Below are 19504 nucleotides of genomic sequence, written 5' to 3'. Positions count from 1 at the left end.
GGAAATGAGACACTAATATAAGGAAAATAAACTACCAATAAACATAATTTTCCTTTTAATTCATGGCAGGCAACCATAACGATTACAAAACCTTGGAAAGAGTGATAATTAAAAACTGGTGAATCCTCAATATAGATATCGTATAGCAAAATATTCTGGCGTAAAACCTTAGATACAGACAAAATAAAGCTTTGAACTGAAAGCAATCTCACATCCGACTTTCATTTATTGTGATGAAATAACACTTTGTAAATGGCGAATATGGAAATTGTTATGTGTGCAAATTAAACATTCAAATGTTTTTTTTTTTAACTTTGCATTAACATCACAGATACACTGCTTGATTTGTTTTGTATAATTTGTTTTTATTAAGTAGCAGCAGTGCAATACAGAATGGTAATGCTGGGCATACACGGCCAGATAAAATGCCTGTAAGACCGACAGACATTTTATCTGGCCGGCTGCCAGCCGCAGATGTCGCCGGCATACACTGTGAGATTTCTCTCACAGTGTATTCGGCAGACATCTGCGCTCCAACCCCGGGGGAGGAGACATTTCCCTGTTCCTTCCTTAGGAAGGAACACAGGAAATGTCTGTCTGCCGGCCGAGGCTGGGCATACACTGCCCAATGTGGCCGACAGTTTAACGGGAAATATCGCATCGGACGGGCATGCTGGACAATCTGGCATACCCGACCGAGCAATATTTAACCCTCGGTCGCCCCCCCACACGCTACAATTATCGGGGCGATCCGCCAATATCAGGCGGATCGCCCCGATAATTGTAGCGTGTATGGCCAGCATAAGTAATACAGATTACAAAGCCACAGACACTGTTTAACATAGCGAAATAAAAAGAAAATATTTAGGACCTGATTCAGACCTGCTCGCTAGCAAGTTATCGCTCGTTGCTGGCGATGTTTGCAAATGTGCGCATGCGTATAATTCACAGTGCGCGTGCGCAAACAAGTACGAGTTCGCTCGCCCTGCAAAGAAAGCCCAGTGGAATGAGTGACAGGAGAGGCCGTTTGTGGGTGGTAACAGGGGCAGGGCAGTATTAACGGGAGAGTGGAGTTGCGGACGCAGGCGTTCCTGAGTGTGTAAACGCTGTTTCAGAGGCGTGCTTATTTAACAGGCAGCGTCATAGTACACGTCACCTGGTTGAATTATACACTGAAGGGATCGCAGTGCTTGCGGGCAGGTATAGTCAACCTCAAGCGCTGCAAGCACATCCGAAGGGTGCTCGATGTACCAATGTTTTCATGCACTTCCTGGAGATGACGTGCGCAAGTGGGCGTCTTATGAATGGCTGGTGGGCGTCTACTTACGCAAAGTGATTGCTTGCCAAGACATAGTGGGCGTGCTAATGCCTTGCCGAGCGATCGCCTGCCTTGCTGGGAGTGCGCTGGATTTACATACGCTGGGAGCGAGCGACCGCATTTAGCGAGCAGCTCTGAATCAGGCCCTTAGCTCTCAATTAAACTAGTAATAGTTAATAGTATATAGATTTATTCAGTCTATCTGAAACAGACTCTTAAAATGTGATTGCAAATCCATATGCAATTTTGTGGCTGATTCAGAGGCAGTCATATATATTGAGCTGCAACTCCTTCCCCTTGTTTGTGGCTCCCTCCCCTTGTTAGTACCTGGCTGAGATGAGACTGCAGTGTAACTGGTGGTGGTGTTCCTGTGTGCATCTCCAAAGTACACAATGCAATTACATTACAATTAATGGCCGTATATAGCAAATATTACATGCCCAAGTGCAATGGATACTGTAACATATGCAAATATATATTTTTTTTTTTCGCCAACAGTTTAGAAGATATGTGCAGGCGTCCTACTATTGAGTGTGAAGAATTTTTCTGTGTATATAATGAGGGTTTATTGCAATGTAAAACTGTTGCATTAGTTTTAGAGGTTTTGCAATAAATAGGTGTGTTTTCACCATTTGCAACCAATCGTACGCAGTCATTGCTATTAACACAGGGGGTCATTCAGACTCGCTCACGAGCGGCAGGACGCTCACAAGCGGGTCGATGTTCCCCACTTCGCATGCGCACGACGGAGGGAGCTCCGTCGTGCGCATGCGCGAGACCTGGCGAGCGACGGGCTCACCATCGCTCCGGGTCTCGCACCAAAGGGGGCGCGCTGTCGATGTTGATTGAGCCCCCCAAGCAGGCTGCGAGTGGCTCGAGTGGCCGCCGGATGCCCCGCCCCCCAGTCCCCCGTGGGACGCGAGCACACCCCCCATCAGCAGGCTGTGAGTGGCTGTGCTATGCCCAGCCCCCCCCCCCCCCACCCGGCAGCGGATCACACCACGAGGGGGATTAATCCAGGGAGCTTCTATGCCTGGTTAATATCAAGATAAACTGTCACCTAAGGATACAATGAAAAAGGCAATTTTAGGATATCTATTTTATGTGTGTTTTGTTTTTACATATTGAATATTTTGATTTTTATTATACTGTTTAGTTGAATAGTAAAAAAATAACATGGAGCACACTAACCTTTTATCTATCTATATATCTATCTACAGTATCTATTTATCTATAATTATTTGTATATATATATATATATAATGGGGTAGACGGGCAGCGGCACTCCTCAATAAAATACGTTACAAGTTGGGTATATGAACCACTGATTTACTTCAACGTTTCAATCTTACACGATTTTCTTCAGGAAGCAAATACAGAACGAAATAACACTTACCTATATAGCACCACGAGTGAGACACACCGCGTCTGTCGGAAGCTGTCAGTGACGTCACCTGCGGCACACAGTCCAGCGGGCGCGACGTATGACGTAACGCTCACTATGACAACGGAGTACACAAAACATAAACATCAGGTCCGTGCCACCATAACCAATACATAACAGAAGAACAGTTACAGACATCTGAGATAATGGCAATAGAGCAGGAGAATAGTCAATGCGAAACAACAGGTCAATGCAAAAATGTAAATAACATAAAGGGCATAAATGTCAGAGGTGAGGTACCCAATCAGATGAAACAAGCTAACGGTAACATCTCATTCAGACCATGAGGTTGGACTGTATTTAAACGGTGTATCCACCTGGCTTCTGTCTGCAACAGGATCTTAGACCTGTCGCCACCTCTAATATTCACTCGAACGTGGTCTATCATTTTATAACGTATAGTGGACAGACCATGTCTGTGCTCTCTAAAGTGGCGTGCCACCGGTTGTAAGTTTTCACTACCTCTTAAAGCTAATCTAATGGCCGATCTATGGATCGCCATTCTTTCACGAAATTGGCGAGTGGTCTTACCAATATATAGAAGCCCACAAGGGCACCGAATATAGTATATAACGAACTGGCTGGTACAAGTGAGTACATGGTTAATTTTGTATCTAAAGACCTTTAATTTAATACAAAAAGCCCACCGACTGCAATAATTTGCTCCTAGCTTCCAGTCACCATCCCAGAAGTCTAATTAAAGGTCTTCCGTACTCTCAGTATTTGAGAATACACAGGATCTGTAGAAACCTTTCTGATGAACTTCAGCAAATGGACCGCATGACGGATAATTTCCTGAGTAGAGGGTATTCTCTGAAATCCTTGAATACTGCTCGCCTAAAGGCCTTATCTGCCCCTAAATGTCCAGATTTTTCACAAAACAAAGAGAAGAAACTGAAAGATAGTTTGGTTTGGGTCAATCATTTTAGTGCTGGTAGTGATATGATTGTCAAATCTGCAAAAAAATTTTGGCCTCTCATTAAATCTGATACCAACTTACCATCTTTGAAAAACACTGCCCTTCTGCCTTTTTATAAACGAGGTAAAAACGTTCGCGACTGGCTTGTACACAATGACATTACCGGTTTCGGTAAGATCACAAAAACAAATTTTTTATCTAAAAAACATGGTAATTATAAATGTCTCGGCTGCACGACGTGCAGCTTTATGGAAACAGGTGACAGTTTTGTACACCCGCATACAGGCTTTAGATACAAAATTAACCATGTACTCACTTGTACCAGCCAATTCGTTATATACTATATTCGGTGCCCTTGTGGGCTTCTATATATTGGTAAGACCACTCGCCAATTTCGTGAAAGAATGGCCCTCCATAGATCGGCCATTAGATTAGCTTTAAGTGGTAGTGAAAACTTACAACCGGTGGCACGCCACTTTAGAGAGCACAGACATGGTCTGTCCACTATACGTTATAAAATGATAGACCACGTTCCAGTGAATATTAGAGGTGGCGACAGGTCTAAGATCCTGTTGCAAACAGAAGCCAGGTGGATACACCGTTTAAATACAGTCCAACCTCATGGTCTGAATGAGATGTTACCGTTAGCTTGTTTCATCTGATTGGGTACCTCACCTCTGACATTTATGCCCTTTATGTTATTTACATTTTTGCATTGACCTGTTGTTTCGCATTGACTATTCTCCTGCTCTATTGCCATTATCTCAGATGTCTGTAACTGTTCTTCTTTTATGTATTGGTTATGGTGGCACGGACCTGATGTTTATGTTTTGTGTACTCCGTTGTCATAGTGAGCGTTACGTCATACGTCGCGCCCGCTGGACTGTGTGCCGCAGGTGACGTCACTGACAGCTTCCGACAGACGCGGTGTGTCTCACTCGTGGTGCTATATAGGTAAGTGTTATTTCGTTTTGTATTTGCTTCCTGAAGAAAATCGTGTAAGATTGAAACGTTGAAGTAAATCAGTGGTTCATATACCCAACTTGTAACGTATTTTATTGAGGAGTGCCGCTGCCCGTCTACCCCATTATCTACATTTTTTGCAGAAGGCACCCACTTAGTTGCTATTCTGAGGGACGAGTGCCGAGCCTTTGATACAATATATATATATATATATATATATATATATATACAGTATATATATCAATACCTATCTCTACAGTATCTATAATTATACACACACATATCTATCATATATTATATATATATATATATATATATATATATTATATATGTGTATGATGCCAGTTTCAACGACCAATAAATATATATACACATACACACACTAGTAGAGTATTGAGAGGCGCACTCAACTACCATTAGTTTATATTGTGTGATTTACTGGTTAAGATACAGACCTTTTTCCCCCTAAATTAAGGATCTATTATATAATATCCTGTGATGTCATTCCAGGGCATACACAGTGTGACACACAGCACAAGCATGGGGATGTGAGATCCCGAGAACGGCATCCTGTACCCATCTCGCATGGGGATGCAGTCAATATCCCGACTGCGGGGAATCCGGCGGTCAGAGTGCAGGCGCTGGAACCCCAACAAATGTCAGAACCCGCCCCCCCGCGTTGACTAACAGCTAAGGGCACCCCGCTTACCTTTGATTGGGATTCCGCCTGTTGGGATTCCGATGTCGGTGTGTAGGTTGGATTCGGGATTTAGCCGTCTATGTTTAGTCCCGTGTGGATTTAAACAGACGGCATCTCGTCCGTCTGTATTTTGACTGCATCCCCCACGCAGTGCTGAACACACCTCTTGCGGCGGCACACAATAGGCCCTACATAAATTTCAGCTCCAGGTCCTTGTGGACCTTAATCTGGCAATGGATATAACGTACGATAGATCATATACTGCAGTGATTCCCAACCTCGGTCCTCAAGGCACACGAACAGTTCTGGTTTTAATGTTATCCATGCTAAAGCACAGATGGTTAAATCAAAATAAATGAAGTACTAATTAAGGCCCTCATTCAGAGCCGTTCGCTATTTGCGTTCGTTCAAAAACAAGGGGTGGCTATGCAAATGATCCGTTCGCACATTGCAGTCTGTTCACACCTCTAAGTCTCAACGAGCGAGCAAAACATACGCTCTTTTATTTCTTAAAAACGCCCCCTGGCCGCTCGCACCATACGTCATGTCCGCTATTTATTAGATTAATCGAGTACATCGAACAGGATATGAACTGCTCGCTATTCTTGTGGTTGGTTTTTTCAACCGCTATTTTGCGAGCAGTTCTGAGTTAAAAAAAACCAAGTGACGTGGTCATTGACGCTGCTATATTAATTATGCACACCCATAAAACGCCCGTTTTGACCTTTAAGCACGCCTGCGAACGGATCGCCACTCCCCGTTTTCAAGCACCTTCCCCTGTTACCACCCACATACTCCTCATTCTGTCACTCAAAATAGCAGGCACTCGCTATATTGCGTACAAATGTTTTTCGGCCGCACTGTCTGGTTCACGCATGCGTACTAAAAACCGTACGCATGCGCAGATGTGCGAACATCGCTCGGAACGAGCGTACTGCCGCTAGCGAGTGGCTCTGAATGAGGGCCTAAGTCACCTGTGCTCAAGTATGGCTATCCTTAAATCCTGGACTGCTAGTGTGCCATGAGCACCGTGGTTGGGTACCCCTGATATACTCTCCACTTCTAAAAGCCCGCACTTTAGTAAATATGCCCCCTAGTATCTTAATGAACTGTTATGTGATCTAACCATACATTTTAATAACACTAACAATATGGTGTTAAATAAGGGCCAGACTTGACTGTAATTACAGTAATAATTAGTCATAAGGGATCACAACATCAATAACATTATCGTCAGAGCAAAGGAGCCACTTATAGCATTATTTGTTGATGTGAATAAAGCCGTGTACACACTACACAATATTTTGAACGAAAACATAATTGTTCATAGTATTGGCCAGTGTGTATGCCATCAACGGCCAGCGATGTGCGCTCCCGCAGGTCATTGTCAATAACTTTCATCGCCTGTACTTGCAGGGCAACCTGACGATATTGTCAGCTTCTGCAAGTACGGGGATGAGGGAGGGTGTCGGCAGGGGCGTGGCCCACTCATCCTGGTTCCAGGTCACCGGCTGCTGCTCCCCTCCTGCCGTTGGCGCTCCAGGTCTCCATAGACCCGGTGCTGCCCATTGCCGTCCCCTCTGCCTGTGGCTGCCTTACCTCTGCTGCGGAGGATCCGTGCTGCTCTCGGCGGGTACGGGCAGCCCTCAAGTCTTCTCTCTCCTGATCTGCTGCAGGGACCAGGGTGAGTCACTGCATCACTCCTCCTTTTTATTGAGGGAGAGTGCCGGCACTGAACGATATCGTTAACGACACTGAGCCCGGCACTGCAGGAGAAACACTTAACGATATCGCTCAAGGAGCATATTGTTAAGTGTGTATCCACCTTAAGTCCTAAGAGTGCCGCCTGTCCTGGATTATATATATTGACAGGCAGGGCCGTAACTAAGGTGATGCGACATGTGCCACTGCACAGGGCACCGCAGGGAAGGGGGTGCTGTTTGGGCCTGTAATTTTTCTGTTTACAATCATTTTCACTCTTCCACTTCTTTTATCCCCGACATCTCCTGGCCCCTATCTCCTAAATGGAATCCTCAATGCAGCCAATGGATTCACACTGTATTTGGCAGTGACACCTGGACAACAGTGAATCAATTTGATTGGTACCCCTTCATCATCGTATGGGACCAATCAGATTTGTCATGGCACTTCCTCATGAGGCCATGTCCCTTTTTCGGGCGCGTGTCTTATGTCCCTATTTTAAAAATAGGGAGGGGGGGTGCCAATGCTCTTTCTGGTACAGGGCACCAAAAAAGTCTTGTTACGGCTCTGTTGACTGGATTAACCACCCTTGGGTTGCCAGGTGGGTGGACGAGTATTACACCCTGACCTGAAGCAGGCTCAATGAGGGAGTATCCCACCCCCTCAACAGACCCTCCCCCATTAGGGCTGCTTCCAAGTGGCGGGGGCCCTATTTTGTTAGTCCTGGGCCCCACAATTTCTGATGGATGCCCTGCCGGGGAGGGTTAGGTTTAGGGTGCGGGGAGGAGGAAGTTAGGTTTAGGCACTAGGGGGAGTTTAGATTTAGGCACCGAGGAGGGAGCATTTGGTTTAGGGTAGGGGCATCTTAAGAGAGAGTAGGGGGCCCCGATCAGGGAATGCACACGTGCCCCCTCCTCTCTCCCCAGCGGCCGGCGGCAGACTGATGCGGCTGGCCAGCCACCGCAGCATCAGTAGACTCTGGGCACTAGAGTGTGCCCAGAGTCTACTGCGCATGCGCAGATCACTGGGAAAATGGCATGACCGCCATTTTCCCGGCGATTTCCTCACTGCGTATGTGCAAAACACCAGAAAAATGGCCAGCCATTTTCTGGCATTTTGAGCAGCGCTGAGACACCCGACGTGGGACCTCTGAGAGGTAACTTTTAGATAATATGGGTGCCGGGTGTTCGGAGCGTGCCATTATAGATATGCCCCTGGTTTAGGGTACAGAGAAGGGGAGGTTAGATTTAGGCACTAGGGGGGAGGTTAGATTTAGGCCCCGGGGAGGGAGGGTTAGGGGAGGGGTTAAGATTAGTGCTACTACACTTAAGTATGGGTGTCGGGATGCAGCTGTCGGTATTCTGGCCAGCGGCATCCCAACCGCCAGGAATCCATACCCAACCCGTTTCCTCCCCCTGTGTAATTCCTTCCATGACGTAAGCAACCACTAAGCAGGGATTTTTTGAAATTCGACTCCTTAAGGGGGTTAAAAGCGGTGAAATGCTTTCTTTCACCCGAGGTGATTGGGCTGCAGTTGGTGTGGTTCCCCTATTTGAATATTAGACTACGCCTCAGCCCTACCTCTGGAGTCACCACTGCTATGGACATAACAGTTTGATTAGTTTTTCCCATTTGGATACTTAATTTGCTTTGTATTTGTATTTTTCATTTTCTTGAACATGGTAATTGAGTTTTTCAATTTAAAAGGGAGACTGTGCCTCACACCATTGTCCCCATCACAGGAGACGGAGCCTGCCTGTTCCAGTCCCTCCCCTATCTTATGTATGATACTCAGCTAATGGTTAGGGAGATGAGTGAACTAAGGGCCTGATTCAGAGCCGGACGCTTTGACAGAGCGCTCGGTCTGAATCAGAGCCGTCCTGCTTGTTTTTCAGAACGGCCTCCTGGCTGCTCGCATAGCTGTGGGTGACCACCCACAGCTATAGCGAGTGGCCAGGAAGATGGTCGTGATGGTCAAGACCATCGCGACCATTGGGCTTGCGATGAGACCCTTGTGGTAGGGTCTCGTTTCCTCAAGCCCCAGAGTACTTTCGGCTCTAACAGAGCCGAAAGCACTCCCACTGACATAATTTGTGATGTCAGTGGGCCCGGCCCCAGACTGTAGGCGTTCCCATAGGAACGCCTCCATGTGGGCAGCCACGCCCCGGCCCGCCCACCAAAGGGGGCGCGCTGTCACTCAACATCGACAGCACGCCCCATTTGGAACGAGACCCGGAGCGACGGATTGCCCGTCGCTATCCGGTTCTCGTGCATGTGCACGACGGAGCCGGCTCCATTGTGCACATGTGCACTGGGCCACCATCGACCCGCTTGCGAGCGCATAGCGCTCGCGAGCGGGTCTGAATCAGGCCCTAATTGTGAAGCATGTGGTGGATAACTGGGAGAAGTTCTCCATCATGCCCCACAACAGCAAGGGGGGCAACTACACCAGCTCCGCTGAGTACGTCCTTGACATGTCCCAACCCTTTACTTATAAAGGGTTGGGACATGTCCCTTCACTCTCCTCTCCGCTCTCTTCGTTCAACTAATGCACGCCGCCTTTCATGCCAGCTGATTACTTCCTCCCACTCCCGGACTCCAAGATTTTGCCCGCACTGCTCCCCACCTCTAGAACTCTCTCCCACTCCCCAGTAGACTCTCCACCTCTTTGCAATCCTTCAAACAGGCTCTCAAGACCCATTATTTCATCAAAGCCTTCCAGCTGTCATTCTAACTCCCTGATACATACACCTTCCTCCCCATCTGTGTCACCCCTGTTTGTGTTCCCCTCCCCTTTTAGAATGTAAGCTCTTATGAGCAGGGCCCTCTAACCTCTTGTACTTCTCCCTACTTTAGTTTAATCTACTTCTTACTCACCACTAGGGCACCTAACACTTGGCTGCTTATGCTCTGTTGCTTATCTGGGTGTTATGGTCACTAATGTAGCAATATATATTATCCATGTCCTGGTCCTGTATTGTATTGTTCTGTAAGTTGCTTGTCTACAACTTGTTTATGTGCTTTGTAAGGCGCTGCAGAACATTTGTGGCGCCATATAAATAAATGATGATAATAATAATAATGGTTTATGCGAACTGGTGGCGGCTGGGCAACTGTTCGAGTTCGTCTTTGGGGTTTATCGCATTTGATTTTGATACTAGCACTTTACTTTACACCAAAGGCATAAAATAAACTAAACAGGTATAAGTTAAGATGGTATGAAGGAAATTAATCTATCTAAGGTCTACCCGGGTAAAACCTGGTACATCAGTTATATATGATATGCACTAATTGGGATATGGATTATCAAAGCTAATCCATTATTCTTAAATTGGGTACACACTGGAGCAATGTCAGGCTGATTTGTCAATTCGTAACAACAAATCGCCTAAATTGCTCAGTGTTTGCGGGCAATTGCATGCTTACGCGGTCGCTACCTTTGATATGCTGCACACCAAACCTAGCGATATTGCTAGTGACCTATGGTATGTTACTGAAGGACAGAACAGTAATCGTTCCGTCGTCCATTAACACGTTCAAGTGTGCATGGGCAATACCCATCCAAGGGCATTCGTCTCAATATCGTAACGAATGACTGTGGCTCCAGTGTGTACCCAGCTTAAGTGGCTGAGGAAGGGGTTAGTTCCAACCTCCAAAAAGTGTCTCAGGAAGACTTGCATTTGTGCTAATATACATTGTGTAAAGCACCGATTACTAATACAGCATCATATTGTGAGGGAATGCTATACAGAATGTAACTATAAAAAAACAGTTTTGTGATGAATGTATTGGAGGAACAATGCTTATTGCAGCTGTTTCCATTTGCCAGCAGCAGCAGCAGCATGATCAGTTCTTGCTCTGAGGAACAGCACAGAGATGATCCAATACTTCAACTTCTATTGTGCCCCGATATTACATAGTTTTGTATAGAGATTTTAATGTTTTAATCATTCAAATCAGTCACTCCCTGACCTGCCCCAGGTTGTGTACATTGGGTCACACAAACATACACTGGGGTTCACTTTTATCAAATACAAGCAACCACAATCTTTTTGGACTGTTGCCTGTGGGAGGAAACCTGAGCACAAGAGGGGGAGAGGAAACCCCCGCCCCGCACACACGGGGAAGGATCTGCACAGTTGGTCAGCACAAGTCTAAATAATGTCTATTACATTATACTACAAAAAGCAGTTACTTAGTTTTAGCTTGAGTGCTAGGACAGGTACAGCGTGTGTATTGCCCCTGGCACGTATAGACACCACCACAGTGACACAATAACACAAGTCAGTGCTGCTAATGACGCCCTATAGTAGTTATAGAGTACATGTACATGGGAAGCCAGAAACTACAGAATAGTTTGGAAAGTGGGAAGGGCGTAGACACGGAGCTGGGGGGAAGGGAGGTGTCTGCTGCAGGTATGGATTGATCCTTACCGGTCTCCATAGGCTGATGTCACCGGATGATAGCGGTGAGTGTGTGTGTGTACGAGGCGGGAGCGGCCCGAGAAGACCGGAGTGGCTGGTAGGGATGTGCGGGCGGTGGGAGAGGGTTCCTGTTAGCGGACTGTATACGGCGCTGGGTGCTCGCACAGCAGCTCTCTCGTCTCTGTAGTATTCACATATAGGTCTAATTAATGTCAACCCTGTGCCTACCTAGTATGTACACAGCCAGGCTGATGGCAAATGGGACAGTTCCTGTCAGGAAGCTTTCTGCTAGGTATCCAGTCTGCTGTATTGTTCTCAGATGAGAAGAGGCTATGTACTAATAGACTGTGACCTGCTAACCTATGTGCTAATATCCTGCAGCAGTCATCGTGCTAGCGTAGCATGATGTTTCTCTGTAATAGAGAATACCAGATTGAATTATCCCATCAAATAATTCTTATGAAAAATGTAATTTTAAATAGTGATACAGGCTGCTACTTGCACAGAACAGCCTCCTGCAGACAGTCATCCAGCCTCCTGCAGACAGTTACCTCTGCCCAGTACAGCTAGTTGGAGGAAGAGGCCTAGAATCAGGTACAATGAATAGCAATAGATATACTTTCAGGAATGATTCCCTGCAAAAAATCTCCCACTATCATAAACTTACCTTTTTATTTTACCTAGCATTAACATCTATGAACTTTGCATGTGGTTTCAAAATTGGCTCTTTGTGAATGGTTTTTAGATGGTGTGTACAGGCAGGGGTGTAACTATTATTAATATCAGTTATTTATACAACACACACATATTCCGCAGCGCTTTACAGAGAATACTTGGCCATTCACATCAGGCCCTGCCCCAGTGGAGCTTACAATCTATATTCCCTACCACATGCTCACACACTATGGTTAAGTTTGTTAGGAGCCAATTAACCTACCAGTATATGTTTGGAGTGTGGGAGAAAACCGGAGCACCCGGAGGAAACCCATGCAAGCACAGGGAGAATATACAAACTCCCCACAGTTAGGGCTGTGGTGGAAATGGAACCCATGACCTCCGTGCTGTGAGACAGTAATGCTAACCATTACACCGTCTTTGCTGCCCTAAATTCATACTTGCCAACACTCCCTGATTGTCGGGGTGACTCCCTGAAATAGTAAAAATATCCCTGTTTGCACATAACCCTCATTAAGAAATCAGAGATACATACATTCAAATGAGAGCATCAGTGCCATTTCCCTGCACTAGTTATAAGGAACAATGATCACTATGGCTACATGCACCTTCATTTTAAGGTTTTTCGTGGTTAATTATATGGAAATACTTGTAAAACACAATACATGAGCAAGCCCCAAAAAGGTTTCATCAACAATTAGATCTCACTAACTGCTTTGGGGCTTGTTCACATGTGGATGTAAGCAACTTTTATGGCAGTAGGTGTTGCTTTCATAATCTGTCTGAAATGTTTGTTTTTTTTTCTTCAAAAGTAGGCAAGTATGGTGTAATTAATCATTTGTGGGCCCCATAACAACATTGTGGTCCCAAGTACTTTCCAGTGGCATAAACACTCACACTCAGATGTGGGCCCCATAGCAGCTGTACCTATAGTAGTTACGTAATTGTGTATAGGTTCATTTCCTTACATTAATTTCGGACTATTGGTGCCGAAGTATATTTAATAGGCTTTAAGAATTCACTTTAAATCGTTAAAATTAATGTGTATATATAATGCTGTAGACCAGGGGTTCCCAAACGTGATCCTCAAGGCTCCACAACAGTTCAGGTTTTTGAGATATCCATGGTTGTGCAAAGGTGGTTAAATCAAATTGACTAAGGTACTAATTAATACCGCTTCTATACCTAAATTCCGGATTTTAACCGCAGGTTGGAACAGGGTTCCAAACTGGATCAGACCCGGAATTTAGCCAGCGCCGACCTAGGATATTCCCGAGTCGGCGCCGTTCACACTGGAGCTGGGTCTGCAGTGACCCGCCTCTTCCGGCATGGAAGTGGACAGTGTGTATGGGCTTTTATGGGATCAGGAGGTTGAACCGATAAATATTAAACAGTGCATAAGATGCGAGCTCCCGATTCCGACCTTTGCAGGAGTGTTAAAAGCCATTTATGGGCTAATGCTCCTACATCGGGACAGCGTACACGCCTATCCAATCCAACGGCAGATCTCTCAATATTGGATGAACTGCCCGATGATTGTATAGGTGTGTACCCAGTTTAAGCGAAACACCCGACCTGTACAATCAAGATAACACCTCTTAATCTATGTAAATAGGAGATTACCTAGCTGTATAACAAGCATATCAGACAACAGTGTAACTATTTAATTTGTGCAATCCAGAAGACTATCTATTGTAGCATGCATCATAAGCATTTTAAAGTATAGAATTTATATGACAGAGAAAGGTGCAGTTAATATACTGAACATGCAAAATTAGATTATAAATAAGAGTGCATTACGGGCACAGGATAACTTTAAAGTCCATTGGTACATGGTGTATATAATAAGCATCTAAGCTATATCTTGTACAACAAGCATATTGTAATCCCTAAAACCGTGTAATAGCTCCTAGTTTGTATGATCAGGGTAATGAACAACTGATATAAGCAAATTTAGAAGAGTATTTGCGAGCCTGTTTAGTGATCTTTATCCAATATACGGTAATGCTGGGTACACACTGGGCGATATATTTTGGCGATCAATTGATCGGCCAATATATCTGCTGCCCGTCGGCCAGTGTGTACAGACAATGTCTGTGAATGACATCGATATATCTGCAGACACATCTATCCGTCGGCAAGTGTGTACGGGCGGTCTGGAGACCACCCGTACACATGCATCGGCGATGGAGGCGGTATCGCCAGTGGTGTAACTAGGGTATTTGGAGCCCAGGGCAAATTTGAAAATGGAGCCCCCCCCCAACATCCCGATATGTGCGCGCGTGGAAAAAAAAAAGGATGTGGTCACTTAAAAATGGGGCGTGTCAACATGACACACCCCTTTATTTTCACGCTGAACATTCCTATCCATATGCACCTTAACCCCAGTAGCACCCCTTATACAGTACCCCCAGTATGCAGTTGTGGTCCCTCTTATGCAGGCCCATAGTAGTGCCCCTTATACAGTATCTCCAATTAGTTCCCCTTACTCAGTACCCCCAGTAGTGGTCCCCCCAAATGCAGTGCCCTATGTAGTGTTCCCCCTTATGCAGTGCCCCCAGTAGCAGTCCCCACAATGCAGTGCACCCAGTAAGTGGTATCCCCTTATGCAGTGCCCTTTATATAGTGCCCCCAGTAGTAGTCCCACCCCCCCTATGCAGTGCCCTTTATATAGTGCCCCCAGCAGTAGTCCTCCCCCCCCCCCAAGTTTTCCCAGTAGTGGTCCCCTTATGCAGGCACCCAGTAGTGATTTCCCCCCCCCCTATCTAGTGCCCCCTGTAGTGGTCCCCGCAGTGCCCCTAGCAGTAAGCCCCTTATATAGTGCCCCCAGCAGTAGTCCCCCCCCCCCTCCCATGCAGTGCCCCCAGTAGTGGTCCCCCTGCTGCAGGCCCCCTGTAGTGACCCCCCCTATCCAGTGGTCCCTGTAGTGGTCCTTCCTGTTATTGCCCCCAGTTGTGGTCCCCCCAGTGCAGTGCCCCTAGTAGTAGGCCCATTTTATAATGCCCCCAGTAGTAGTTCACCACCCCCCCCCCCAAGTAGCGGTCCCCAGTTGAGGCTCCCCCTCCCGATTAAGTGCCCCCTGTAATAGCCCCCCCAGTAGAGGTCCTCCCAATAATGGTGCCCCCAGTAGAGGTCCCCCCAGTGGTAGCCACCCCCCTCCCCCGTTGTGCCCCCAGTAGTGCTGACAGTTTTTAAAAAATATATATATATAAAAACATACTTACCTGAATCCACGCTGCTGCTCCGGACCGCGACACCTCTCCCGCCGCCCGCCAGTCCTCCCGAGCTGGCGCGCTCAGCATAATGGGAGAGAAGTCCCACGGCGCCCAGGGCACGCACCCTGCTCGCCCTGCCCTAGTTACGCAACTGGGTCTCGCCCCCTGGTCAGCGGGACCCGAGGCTGCCAGATAGATGATGGATGTTCAGTGTGTATGAACGACCATCTACAGATATATCTGCAGATATATCTGTCAGGTGTGTACCCACCTTTACATACTGTAATATCAGGTTATCCCTAATCCAAACTGGAATAGATGAGATATTGCGTACTATTTGACAGTGGATGATTCTACTGTAGTGAGAGTTTGTCATCTTAAGCTGATACATAGTATACCAGTGTACCCTAATAAAGTATCACAAATTTGCAACATTTATTTGTAACTAATGGTGCATTCAAGCAGTTCTCACATATGAAAACCTTACTTTATATTTAGCATAAAAGCAGCACACAGTCTTGTTTTTAACAATCTTTTTATTCACATTCAATCACATTTCCTTTCTTTTTAAATCACTTTATTTTCTTATACTGTACGGTTTTATACTCCGCTTTGAATAGACCCTATTACAGGGCATACAGACGTAATTACATATTAAAACATATGAAGATAAAAATCATGATGAAATCGCATGTACAGGAAAGATGTAAATAACAAAAAAAGTATTAAGAAATTAGTAAATAATTTTTATTGATATCTGTTTTTAGAGTATATCGAATAAAGAATTGCATCCTACTGTAAACTGAATGTGCACCCTACTGTAAACTGATTCCTTTTTCTATTTAATTGTATGTATTTGTGTTTTAAATCAGTGGGTAGCACCTACAATCTACTGGAATGCATACTACTTTGCTTCATATGTAATTAAATGTTGTAGATTCTCCCTTGATACACATATTTGATAACATATTCTTGGTATGGGATTTCTTCTTGTTTGATAAACTAGTAATTCCTGACTGCCGCTGGAATACCAAAAACTTTTCATTGCCAAAGAATTGTGTAATGTGTCTCAGTTTATATATGCAGTAGAAACGCACAAAAGGGGAAATTCAATTGTTTTTTAGTGCTGCTGCAACTAATAGGCGCCCATCGGAGCAATTGTCTAAAACTCAGTCTTTTCGGTGCCCAAACAGCATTTTTTTTGTTGCGCCCAGTACTTTAGGTGGGTTTAGCTGCTTTATGTGGCTAAACCCAGTGCATTTGGGCACAATAAGTAATGGGCTCCCCAGGGAGGGATGTTCCTCGGCATAACAATTGAATGCCAGTCACTGGGTATCCATTACTTATGGACGCCCAAATATAATTGAATTCCTCCCCTCCCCCCTTCCAAAGAGCAAGCCATATGTGCTGACAAACATTCACCCTGTTTTTTTTTCTTCCTGGTCCCCTGCGACACACAATGTGCATTCCCTACTGTATTTCACCTGTTCACTAACTGCAATAAGAGAGACAGACGTTTTACTCTCTCACCTTCCTGAAATCACTGCAGTGGCTGCTGGCGGTACTTATAAAGAACTCAGGTGGTGATGTTTCAGTTACTCTCCCAGCTCTGCACACTCCGAAAAGTAAAATAAATGTTCTTGGCCTCACCCACAATGCTTTCAAATATGCCCAGGAGATGGGTAACATCCTTATCTGTTTGGTCAAATTCAGAAGTTTGTAAAAAGCAGGTGCAAATAACCATTGTATGATTTCGTCATACAGTAAAGGTGCCTATCCGTTAGGTGACCTGAAAGTCTGGAGGTCTAGTGTTCAGACCTTCAGGTCACCGAGGTGCGGTGCCCACACTGAACAGCGTTCACTGAACGTCTTTCAGTGAAGGAGCCCGACCTCCTATCCCTGAACATGCCGAACCTGACGAGCGTCGTCAGGTTGATGGGCATGTTCAGTAGACAGTCGGGGATGGCAAGGACCCAGCATGCACGCGCATCGCTGGTCCTTGCTGGCTATCCATTACCCGACTTTGTGATCAATGCGACCAAAACCTCCTTCCTGGTTTTGGTCGGATTGTTCAGTTAGGTAATGGATAGGCCCCTTAAGGTATATAAACTACTATGTATTATTACTGGTAAAGATCAAAAAACATAGATACAACTAAATACAATACCTTATTACTGGTTCATAATTAATTATGGACAGCAGGGTGCTACACCTCACTTTAGTACGGACAAACATAGACTCCCATGTGTGTTGTGTATCTTGGGCTTGATTCAGAGATGTACGCAAACCTGATGGTATGCATATATATCTGAAATGTTGGCAACTTTGCATGCTCAAGACTCATTCTGCGTATATGCAAAACGGGTTCTGCAATCGTGATGTGCTATTTGGGGATTGGGGATGTGGCTGGCTAGTGTTCCCGGAAACAGAGGCGTCACCCCCATTTTACGAGAGGGATGAGGCCAGGATCTGCGTCAGTGGAGGCTGATTTCCTGGCCTTGCAAGCTTTGGGTTACGCAGCCTGGCCAAGTGAGCAACCATTTAGACAAATGGTTGAACTGATAATCCGAGGCAATGTCTACGGACACTGTATTCGGGTTGCACATGCAGCAAGGAGGTATCTATTCTACAGACACCTCCTGCTGCATTTGAGTTGGACAGTATTGCACAATCGCTTCCTTGCGGCTGTGTAATACCATCAATCTCCGAATTAGGCTTCTTGTGCGAATTTACACGGTGCATGCTCTGACAATGAGCGCAGGCAAATGTAGCAATGTAGTCATACACCTTCTGAAAATACGCTATTTTTCCAAGCACATTTCAGTTGCGTAATGTACACCCATTTTCTACAATGTATTGGATCTATCTAATCATAGATAAAGGTGGGAAGCAACAGCAGATGGGCCTGGGACAAAAGTTAACTGACTTGAGTACTGTTGTTTATTTGGAACCAACATTTCAGAAATAACCAGTTTATCAGGTAAAATGTAATTCCCTGTAATCTACTCCACAGCTTTACCTTTCTAGTCCAGGGGAAATGAACCAGATAAAGAACACATTTCACACTGCTTCTCTTCCTAGATGAGATGAAAGTATCCTATTACTCCAGTTATTGGTGTAGGTTGTATATGTTAAAGTGAATATGAAAACAGCCGCTGATTAACTTTATAGGTTGAGTGGTATTGTATGGCTAATGATGAGCATCAGGTGACATCAGACTTCCTTTGAAAAGAATCTATCGCTTATGCTGGGCATACACTATACAATTATATGTCAGATATCTGTCCAGTCTGGCTGGTTGGAATGAAAACCTGGTAATGTATGGGAGCAAATGACAGTTGATCATATGGTTTTAAACACTGGAAAACGGACCAAAAACAATTGTTCAAATTGGTTAAATTTGTGTCTTTTAACCAATTAGTCTGAACGACCATTTTTGTCTGTTTTCCAGTGTTAGTGAGCAAATAGTCGATTGTCATTTGCTCCCATACATTACTAATCACTATTAGGAAAGCAAGAATATTTTCCTGCAATGAATAATTGATTATGTATGTATTTGGGATAGTAGATCGGTACTTATAGAGCTTGAATTGGATCAGTTTTTTTTTTAGCATTAATGTATGCTGCAGCAATATTTAGTTCTGCTGTATTGTCTGGGAAGAGATATCCTAGAATATATTTTACATAACATTTTTCTCCTTAGTTTTTTGTCTATTGGGGTAAAATTGGACCAATGTTAGTTGCCACAGAAAACCCTATTTGCACTTTTTTTAAATGTGTTGGTACGTCTATATTGCACACTGTATACTCTGTACAGTTAAAATATTATCTCTAGCAAGCCTGGACAAGCTGCTCTGGCATTTATTCCATAACAATTGTGGGAATTTCTGTGGCCTTTAAAGCCGACCCCTGTCTCTGATTAAATACCATATAAGAAGTAAGTTGAGTTCTCGACATGTTTGAAATATTTCCTCTAGTTACTACATAGCAGTGTTATTTCAGTTTGCTGTTTAAATGTATAATACACAAGTACCTAAAAAACTTGTTTGGTTTTGATCTTGCGTGCATATATATAAGTTTTTGTGTTACATGCTAGGACAACTTTCTTACCAGTCTGGCCGTGACATATAGACTTAGTGACCTGT

General features: G+C 44.9%; 1 protein-coding gene across 2 annotated transcripts in view; it reads left to right on the top strand.

Annotated features, from left to right (window-relative positions):
* Window positions 1-11415: 11415 nt before the first annotated feature.
* Window positions 11416-19504, top strand: part of LIMK2 (LIM domain kinase 2) — a 55086-nt gene continuing 46997 nt past the window's right edge. The window contains exon 1 of one of the 2 annotated variants that reach the window (XM_088477915.1): window positions 11416-11513. In XM_088477915.1, coding sequence (XP_088334041.1) covers window positions 11495-11513 — 19 coding nt within the window. In that variant the 5' untranslated portion in view covers window positions 11416-11494. Of the gene's footprint in view, window positions 11567-19504 lie in introns of both variants that reach the window. The other variant, XM_088477916.1, reaches the window with a different exon arrangement.

The sequence above is a fragment of the Taudactylus pleione genome, unplaced genomic scaffold (assembly GCF_031769625.1).
Source record: "Taudactylus pleione unplaced genomic scaffold, aTauple2 ptg000205l, whole genome shotgun sequence".
In the NCBI taxonomy this organism is placed as follows: domain Eukaryota; kingdom Metazoa; phylum Chordata; class Amphibia; order Anura; family Myobatrachidae; genus Taudactylus; species Taudactylus pleione.
Note: the sequence above shows the minus strand (reverse complement) of the source record. Positions and strands in the feature narration are given on the sequence as shown.